At 41.2% G+C, this 10079-nt stretch overlaps 1 protein-coding gene and 1 long non-coding RNA gene across 7 annotated transcripts in view; one reads left to right on the top strand and one right to left on the bottom strand.

Annotated features, from left to right (window-relative positions):
* The window catches only part of HENMT1 (HEN methyltransferase 1), a 48359-nt gene that overhangs the window by 27116 nt on the left and 11164 nt on the right, over window positions 1-10079 (top strand). For all 6 annotated transcript variants that reach the window (XM_006025640.3, XM_006025637.3, XM_006025641.3 and 3 more), the window contains 4 exons: window positions 974-1086; window positions 5134-5268; window positions 5744-5926; window positions 9101-9278. In XM_006025640.3, the coding sequence (XP_006025702.1) occupies window positions 974-1086; window positions 5134-5268; window positions 5744-5926; window positions 9101-9278 (609 nt within the window). The remainder of the gene's footprint in view (window positions 1-973; window positions 1087-5133; window positions 5269-5743; window positions 5927-9100; window positions 9279-10079) is intronic.
* LOC112550585 lies at window positions 4408-7578 on the bottom strand. The gene is made up of 3 exons (XR_003094518.1): window positions 6032-7578; window positions 4969-5164; window positions 4408-4438 (listed from the first exon to the last, which is right to left on the bottom strand). It is a non-coding gene; the product is annotated as an uncharacterized LOC112550585 (long non-coding RNA).

Below are 10079 nucleotides of genomic sequence, written 5' to 3'. Positions count from 1 at the left end.
CCCAGAACACACCAAAAGGATCCAGACCGTGCCAGGACAAGAAATGCAAAACCTGCCAACACATCTCCACTACCCCCACTATTACTATACCCCACAACAGAGCCATCAGCATCCCAGGATCTTACAGCTGCACCTCCAGAAATGTAGTATACCTCATCCAATGCACCAAATGCCCTGATCGAAGATATGTAGGAGAGACCAAACAACAACTGCGCACCAGAATGAATGCACACCAGAAATCCATCAAAGACAGAAACACTCAATTACCGGTGGGGGCACATTTCTCACAGGAGGGCCACTCTCTCTCCAATCTCTCAGTCCTGATCCTCAAGGGAAACTTGCACAACACTTCCCAGAGACGAGCCTATGAGCTCCATTTCATCAACCTCCTGGACACTAGAGATCAGGGACTAAACATAGACATTGGATTTTTGATACATTACAATCTGCCTGGCAACTGACTCCCCAGCCCAGCCCAGCCCCTGGCTTGTTTACTTTTCATTCCATCCAGGAAGAGCACACACCAACTGCTGAAACTTCCTTTGCCTGACGAAGGGTTTTTGAACCCGAAAGCTTGCTTAATAACTATTCTCCAACTATTTGGGTTGGTCTAATAAAAGATATCAAATTCACCCAAGGAACCTTGTCTGCCTATGTCCTTAGACCAACATGGCTACAACCTAAACCCTTGTAGACCTTGTGCATTTGAGACTTAATGTCTGCATAAACCCATCAATGTAGAACAGTTTGGAGGATTGGGGCCTAAATGTCCCCTGTAAAAGAATCTTTTACAGTCCTGAGTATTCTTTGGTAACTTGCAACTAAAATGTAAAGTTACATAACAATACTATGTGTTTAATTCTTTCTTCCTAAAAGTGATAGTTAATATCTGTGTGGCATATTTTTCTGAAAGCTGCAGAAATGTCTTCATATAGAATAATAAATGGCTGCTCTTTTGCAATCTAATTTACAGGTAGCAGATCTGGGGTGTGCTGATTGTTCGCTACTCTGGATGCTGAAATTCTGCAAGTGTATTGAAGTGCTAGCTGGTCTAGATATCTGTGAGAACGTGATGAAGGAGAAAATGTAAGCTCCGTTTTACGTTATTTTTCTTATTCGAGATTCAGGATTTGGTTCAGCCTCATGGCATGTGACAGCAGTACTTGCCAAGAGAACCAGTACAAGGAGAAATGAACTAAGGTCCTGAATATCACTATGTGAGGACGGAGTTTACTGGGAAGGGTACAGTGATTTGGTAAAACTACTGGTATGTAGGAAAACTACATACTGATTTGGTAAAACTATTTTACACTTATATTGGCACGAAGTGCCACGGTTACATAACCAGTTTCAAAACTGACATTTGCACAAGCTATAGTTTGTTTTCTTTCCAATCAGTAGGGGCCAGACGTTGTTTTTGGTTTTGTCTCTTACTGTATGAAGGTTATGTGAAGAGCCCTCATTTTTGCCTTCTGTTCAGAAGATGTTGAATTTTGTGATCTCTTGCAGCATTAAATCCCAAGTTTATGGACTGATTGTGGGTAAAGTTCTGTCCCAAACACAAAATAATCTGTCTTGAAGTTGAGAGTGCCATTGCTTCAGTGATAAATGTAGGATATAGATTCTAATATAAACACACAAGGGAATTTAGCATCTGAGTTTATTGTGCTTCTGGAATTTAGCTGCTATCATAGCCTCTCTTCAAAACTGATAGCAGAGTAAGGTTTTTGAAACTGTGAAGGACTCCAACTCTTGCTCTTCTTCTGTTTCCTTATTTTATGGTAGATAACTTTGGACATTAGGCATTTGTCATTTTCCTAAGAAAAGAAGGAAGAATTTTGTAAATTCCAAGATGTTAAAATAGGTATCAGGTACACAGTGTTCAGTAGCATACCACATGCCTCCATTTCCAGACTACAAGGTTTTGCCTATTTCCAAGTTAAACTCCCTTTGATATAGGGAAAAAAATCAAAGGTTGGTTCACCTTTTTGCCACTCCAGTTCTCAAGGAGTGTAGATGCTTCTCACAGAAGAAAGCAAATTACTTTGAATACAGTATATGAGTTGGAAACAAAGCAAAAAACACGTGACCATGCTGGCTTTCTTGCCTACTTCTTTTTCCAACACTTGAACAGGTTTGGTATGAGCCTAGTACTCCTGTATTTTCTATTTTATTTTTGGGGTTGATAATACAATTGCCTTTTCAAGGTTTGGCTTAGGTCAGGGGCCACCAACATATAAAACCAGCCTGTGGAGCTGCAGGCAGTGAATAGCTGTACTAGGGCTGGGGAGCTGGAAGCTGAGCCTGCACCACTGCTACTTCTCTTTACTAGGCTTGTGCGAAGCGGCAAGTATTCACTTTGGATTCAGATTCGGACAATTCAGAGGGGCAGTGTTTCGATTCGGAGATTTGAATCACTGTCTCGATTCAGTTCGGCTGAATCAGAATCACATCATAGAAGCAGCTTCCAGCTCTCTGGCCCTGGTCCAGCTACTGTGTGGCTGGAAACTGCATTTGCACTTCAGCTGGAGAACAGAGGGCTGGGAGAAGAAGTGGAGGCCTAGGTGCAGTTCCTAGCTGGAGGAAAATTGGCCAGGACCAGGGAACTGTAAGCTGCTTTTCATATTGCTTCTATTTCTCCCTGTCTTCTTCTCGACATCCTACCCGCCAAAGCCAGCCCTAGCGCAGCTTCCTTCCCATTGAAAGTTGCACTTGCATTGCAGTTGAGGAATGGGGGTGCTGGGAGAAGCAGTGTGGATGCAGCTTCCATCTGCATAGCTTTTATGGTGTCAATGTTGCACAAACGGCTAGTTTCGTGCCCCCGGAGGCTTGTCCAATCCACCTCTAGGAGAGAGTCTTACACACAGGCTGGGTCCAATTTTAGATTTATTGTTTGCAAACAAGTTCGACAAGGGAGCTTAATTTACTCAAATCCGTGTCGACCCCAAACAGAGTCTGGGGTTCCTTTTTATAGCTAACATAAACAAAAGATTCTAACGTGTCGCGTAATTATTGGTAGCCCAAGTATTACGTCTTACAACATATGTCTAGCAGGTACATGTTCTATGATGGTTTACATACATGTCTCATTTACATCTTAAATCTCCTCCCTGGGGCCGTCCTTAAGTCCATTTCGGTCATTCTTTGGTCAAGGTCTGAGTTCTTTACATCAGCACCTTTCTCTGTGCCTCTTCTCTTATCTCTCGTAAGGAGTTATTTGTTGCATCTGTTCCTGGCTATGTCTGCAGAAGTCTAGTGCTACTCGTAAATCTATCATTGGCCTACATACCTTAGCAGAAGCAAGTGTGATAATATGCAGAAGCAATTATGTAGTGAAACTAAACAGTTCTCAGCTGTGAAGCCTTTGTGTAGGGAGATGAGACATTTTTTTACCACACAGCTGCTACACAAATGTTATTGCAAAATCATAATGACTAGATTATAACATATTTTTACCACATCAAACTGGGGGCGCTGCCAAGTCCCTAGAACCTGCGCTGCTGGATAGGGGCCCTGTGCTCCTCCCTTGGCTGTGGCACTTCCCTGGGGCACACCCTGCCTCTACTCCCGCCCATACTGCAGGATCAGGCCCCACACCACCTCCAGCCAGCCACTGTGTGCCCACATCGGTCCCTGGGGTCCCTCTACATGCTGATCTAGCATGCTATCCAGCCCATGGGGCTCCTCACAGGTCAAGAAATTTGTCAGTAGGGGAGCAGAATTGCTCCCACCATTCCCTTGCTGCCAAATTTTTAGACGTGCAGACCCCTGCAGGCCAGATGAGGCCTGCAGGCCAGGGATTGAGTACTTGTAACATAGGATATTGTGGTTATAGTTTCATCTTTTTAAAGTACTACAGTAATGGGCTAATAAGGAAAAATGTCTGGGAAATCTTCATAACTTCAAAAGAAAACAGGGTGAATAAGATTTGAATTTAAACCTCCACAATAAATCTTCTGGCCTGAATTTTTTTTTTTTTTTTTTTTTAATTATGAATTTACTCTTTGTTCCATGATATTTGTAAGTACAGGCAGAGACTCTGCCTGGTTGTTAATTGGATGCCTGAGCACCATTATTTGTTTCAGTGATTTTAATTAAATTACCTTTTAAAATGCTAGAGTATGTTTTAGGTATCCAGGTTGTAGCCCTATTGATCTAGAGGAAAAGGCAATCCAGACTTGTAGCAGAGATTATATCTTTTATTAGACCACCATGATTTTTGCAAAAACATTTCTTTAATTGCAAGCTGTCAGGCACAAACACCCTTCATCAGGCATTGGAGAAAAGATTGTAAAAGTTCTCGCGGGTAGAAATGAAAGTTCATATTTCATAGGATTTCACAGAGGAGTCAGTAGATGGAAAATTCCTTTGGGAAGTCAGTTCATAGCTGGTATGAAGCCTCTCACCTCCTGTGAGGATCTGTGATGATGCAAATTACCTGGAAACAAAGGCAGGAGCAGAATCTCAGGTCTCAGGTGGTCACAGTTGCTTCCTGCTTGGGAAAATATGAAGATTTCATTTTAAAAAAATTGGCTAAAATTCAGTATCTTCCATGTGTCAGGTATCCAGGTTGTAGCTGTATTGGTCTAGAGGAAAAGGCAGTCAGGACTCATAGTAGAGATGATATCTTTTATTAGACCAACAAGATTTTTGCAAAATTGTCTTTAATTGCAAGCTTTTTTCTTATTTGCAAGAGTTTTTTTACGTTTATGTGGCTCACTGCTGACACACTTAAAATATCCATATTACTGTTTTTCTGTGCAAGAGACCATATTAATACCCATTTTAAGCATGAAATTAAGAAAATAAATTGCTAATAGATGTCACTATTAAATAAAGATAAAGCAGAACTGTACTGGATAGTGATTGTCTGCTAGTGGCACTTATCCTCAGTAAAAGTTTTACTGTGGTGTTTTTGTGAAGATTCAGCCTTCTTAGGTTTTCTTAATTTCTAAAACAACTACTAACGTCTTTTGCTTGAGGGTTGAACATCCTCTACTGTTGAAATCAACCAGAGTTGAAGGTACTTTATCTCATTGGTAGTCATTATGAAGGACATGTACAGGCAAAATGGCTTTCTCCCAAAGAAGTCCTTATGTCCTTTTAATTTGTGATGCTTTGATGCTTTTCTAGGCATAGATTATCTCCACTTCCTGGTGATTATCTGCAACCAAGTGAAAGGACACTAACTGTTACCTTGTATCATGGCTCAGTTGCTCAGAAGGACCCCTGCATGCTTGGTTTTGACTTGATAACATGCATTGAATTGTGAGTACCAAGCTGATATACTCCAGTTTTAATTAATCAAGACACATTATAAAGAGAAATATTTGTAAATAGAGTAGTATTTTGTGTTTTACTCTTTCTTTTGCATGTACTTTGACATGTTGCAAGATTACTTGAGGTCATAAGAGTTTAAAATCCTTAATCTGAGTAATCTGAGTTCAATCCTTTCTGTTTTACACTTCGGCAATTCAAACAGCAGAATAGCACTGCATTACTGCACTACTGACCTGGGTTGTATTTAAATTAAGTATAGTAAGAAACATTGTTAATGGGGAGGATGTGAAATGATAAAGATTTGTGAAAGGGGAAGGAGACTCTAAAAAATACGAATCTCCACAAACAATTTATACCTACTCAGGTTGTTCTCCTGTTGTCATATATTTTGTTGAATTGACTGTAAATAAAGTTAAAAGACTCTGTAGGATTTCAAGGACTTTTGCAATCTTACCCTTTGCAGAATAGAGCACCTGGAAGCAACAGAACTGGAAAAGTTTCCAGAAGTGGTATTTGGTTTTATGGCTCCAGCCATGGTTGTTATCAGCACTCCAAACTCAGAATTTAACCCTTTACTGCCAGGGGTAACACTATTCAGGCATCCAGACCACAAATTTGAATGGGACCAAGCACAATTTCAAAGTTGGTAAGTTAGCTAACTATGAAATAATATGAAAAGCCATGGTACAGATTTAATTTTACAATGTGTTTCGTGTGGAGTGGGGAAGGGGACTGTGAAAGGGTATTATACTCAGGCCTGGTAAGCAACAAGATGTTAATGAAACCAATCTTCATTGCTGCAACATAAAGTTAAGTGTGCTCTGAAGTTTTGTGTCTTGTCATAGTTGGCTTTTTCCCATTGTCATAAGTACTTCTTGAATCTTTTCAACCCTTTTACTGAAGAAACAAAAAGTAGGGGAAACAGTTAAAGCATTTAAAATGTAAAGTTTTAACAAAGCCTTTATGTTAACAATATCCTGCACAGAAATATATCATAAACTCCCATGAGCTCTCTAGGCTCCTGTCCTTTCATTCTTGTTAATGAAAAATTCCATTAGTCTGGAATTCTTTTTGAAAGCATGGAAAGAAATGTTTCACAACATTAAAAATAATCCCAATGGGACAGCATATAGCATAATATTAAGAGTATCTCTGTTGATGTGGGACTACATTTGGTACAGCAAGATATTTTATTACCATGTTGGACTTGGTAGAGTCTGCACAAGATAAAGACCTTATCCTGCTCTGGCATTTGTTGTTGCCATAATATAAAAAAGGGACCCTGATGCAAGCAGGCAGCTGCGGAAAGAGGTTAACACAAGAGTTAAAGTAATGCTTGACTTCAACAGGTAAGCTACTGCTGTAAATAATATCATAGGATACTTTCCTGTTAAGGCAGGTTTAGCTCTGCCACAAAGACTTTAATTCTTAAGGTCTGCTGTGATCACCAAATACATGATTTCACAAAAATGGAAGAGTAGGTTCATTCCTAGAATAAAGCAGTCATGTTCAGACCTTTCCAAGTTAGCCACTTATCAAGGTAGAAATGTATTATTTGTATTGAAAATATTTGGATCCCATTTCAAGATACATTTGAAAAAAAGTTGTTGAGACTGCTCAAAGGAGACTGCTCCATTCTTACCTTCTTTTTTCCTTTCTCTTAGTCTTCATCTCTTTTTCTCATTTTATTAGCATAACCTTCCAACAGGTTATGTTGACATAATTTTGTTTGGCCTTGCTGCTCTGACAAATTGTAAAAGTGCACAGTACTGTTTGGGAGCTTGAAAGGTGTGTAATACAGGCATGTCACATCTTACGCGGGGGTTAGGTTCTGAGGTCACTGCATAAGGCAAAAATCATGTATAGGCGACTGCCTCTGCCTCCAAAACCTCCTGCTGCTGCCGTGGAGTCGTGCTTGGAGCCGTGCGGCTGGTGGCAGCAGCGCAGTGCGGGGTGGTGGTGGGGATGGCTCCGTCCTGCCGGGCTACCACCACACTGCCAAAAACTCCCACCGCCGCCGCAAACTCAAGCCCTGCCCCCCCTCCCACCCCGCATATAGTTGAATTCGCGCAAGTTAAATGCGTGTATGATGTGACTGTGCTGTATTTATAAGCAAGCAGTAAGTAACCCACCTTCTGCACTGTTATTGTCACCCTCTGTCTTTAGGAAAATCGGTAAAAAATTATCCTTTCCCTTTCACTGTGGACAGATTTGTAAAGAAAAAACCTGTTTGATGTTTCAAAGACAGTGCTAATCATTTTCCTTGAGAAAATTAGTTTTTAGTTAGGATGGTCTGGAGTCCAGTCTTTTGAAGGCAAACAAGACAAACACATAAAAAGAGGAGAGAGAAGAATGGCAAAGAAAGAAATGACACTTTCTCTCTGGTGCTGATACACTGTTGCAGTCTCATTACTTGAGGAACAATAAATAATGCCCGAGATGGTGGTGGGGGCACTTTTCTAGAATAACTTTTATTTACTTTAAATAACTATTCCAGGAATTGAAAATGGACCATCAGTCCTGGCTTTGAATTTTCTGATGCTTGTTGGCTGTACTCCAGCACCTTTATATGTCTGTATCTGTTTGTTGCTTTAGTGTAAGAAGCATAGAAGCACTCACACATTTGTGTTGTGAGTCTTGCAGCGTGTTTCAAAAGAAGTCAGTCATGAAGTCAGTGTATACATCCAGACGAGCGCACACGTGCATTTCCCTGAGGACAAATAGCAGCAGCACAGTTGCGCTGCTGCTACTTGCCCCAGGGAATGCTTGTGCACATGTGCTCTAGCGCATGGCAAGTTGCCCCAAGTGGGGTAGGGGACTTGCACCTGGGGTCCTGGGGACCTCCTGGGGCTTCAGCAGTGGCAATCCAGTAGCAGGGACCCTGGCTGGCAGCTGGAGTGTGGCTCCAGCCAGCCAGGCTCTGGTTTTGGGTGGTGCACGCTGCTGCCACGTGTGTGCCACTTTATTCTAGCACAGGTTTTTTGATGGTGGGATCTCCTACTGTTAAGCCTCCTCTCCCTCCCCCAGCCCCAGCACTGCAAATTAGCAGCACAGGGAATGCCTGCATGTGTGCAGTGCCACAGATGGCTCTGCAGCACCACATACTTTACGTGCACGCTTGTTTGGATGTGCCCAGCTTGATCTCTTGTGGTTGAGGATTCCAGCATTGGGTGTCTTGTCTCCAGTAAGTTTCTTCCTTGCTTCCTTTGGCTGTTTAACACTCACTGGTGCAGTGGAATGAATGGGTCTTTTTTCACCTTGATATGATATCTCTGCACATTGTTACAGACACAAGCTGCTAGATTTCATTCTCTTTCTAGGTATAAAGAGCCTGCAAACATCAAGATTCAAGCATATGTTCTTATGTGGCTCTTGTTATCTTTTAAATGATTTCTCAAAATCATTTATTCTGAAAGCTTGACATAAAGTGCAGAAAGCTAATGGTTTCCATACATAGTTCATTTTTAATGGTGTCTGTTCTGAGAGAGACGCATTAGCTAGGGAAGATAAGGAATATGTATGTTTTATAGGAAATACTTGCAGAAAATTAAAGCAGCTTTTGGTTTATATAAAAATGCATTGATAGAAGTTGGTTCTTATTTCTGTAGTACTAAAGAGTAAGGCCCTGATTCTGTAAATACTTACACGTGAGCTCAGCTTCAAAGAGGTTTGAAATCTCAGTGAAGTTATTATACTGGAGGTTACATACATGCCTGAGAGGTTGCAAGATTATAGTCTGGTTCCTTGCAGGAAGATTCACATTTTAGCAGAATGAAATGCTGACCAATACATTTTGATAAGATTAAATTATTTTTCTTAGGGCACTAGATGCAGCCGGTTGCTATGATTATACAGTGGAATTTACTGGCTTGGGAGCCCCACCACCTGGAGCTGAGGATGTTGGATTTTGTACCCAAATTTCTGTATTTAGGAGAAAATATCCAAATACTGGTGAACCTATTAATTTGGAGAAACCCACAGAAAACTCTTACAGAACTGTAAGTATCTCCCACTTGTTACCTGCCTTTTCACTTCACTTCGTAGAGTAATGAATAAATAAATACAGGGACACTTTTGTAAGGTAGAAGGGGTACATATACATCATAATCTAGTCTACTACTGCTACATAGACATAACTCCAGTTAATAATATATAATTTTACATTGAAAAGGAAACAAACCCATGGTTGTGTTTCTAATATCAAATACTGTGACTAACCTTGTGACATAGAGAAGTGCATTTTGCTGTCACAGTTTTAAGACTCAAACCACTTCTTTAAATACTGAATGATTTCTTGGAAATTAGTTTAATATTTTAAAGGGCTTTATAAAGACATTTTAACCCTAAAAAATAACTTTGGTATAGTTATAAGTCTAGAAAGGTAATGGAAGCGGGCAGGGCAGTATAGAAATGTGACCTTATCTGTGGTGGGACTAGTGTCATCAGAACCTCATGGCTGTCAGTGTCTCGGACGGCCAGGGCCGACTCGAGTTACGCTCGTACGTCAGGGCGGGCTGGTGAATGGAGAGGCAGACACAACTTATTGGTTGCAAAAAACTTTACTCACGCCGCTTGCAATCACGACGCAGGTGGTCCGGTCGTCGGAACAACCACACAAGTTGCTCCATCTGGCGGGGCCCAAGTCAGTTAATCCGTCCGCAATTCGAAGCCGGCAGGGAAAGGGGTACGTCGGGGTTGTGCTCGGTGACGGGAAGAAAGATCGATAGGTGATCAGTCTATCGATCGGCAGCCGCAAGTCAGATAACTTCAGAGGCACTCTGCAGCGTGCTCAAAGCTCT

This window comes from Alligator sinensis, unplaced genomic scaffold, assembly GCF_000455745.1.
Source record: "Alligator sinensis unplaced genomic scaffold, ASM45574v1 scaffold535_1, whole genome shotgun sequence".
Classification (NCBI taxonomy): domain Eukaryota; kingdom Metazoa; phylum Chordata; order Crocodylia; family Alligatoridae; genus Alligator; species Alligator sinensis.
The sequence above is the reverse complement of the archived record's forward strand: the minus strand, read 5'-3'. Positions and strand labels throughout refer to the sequence as shown.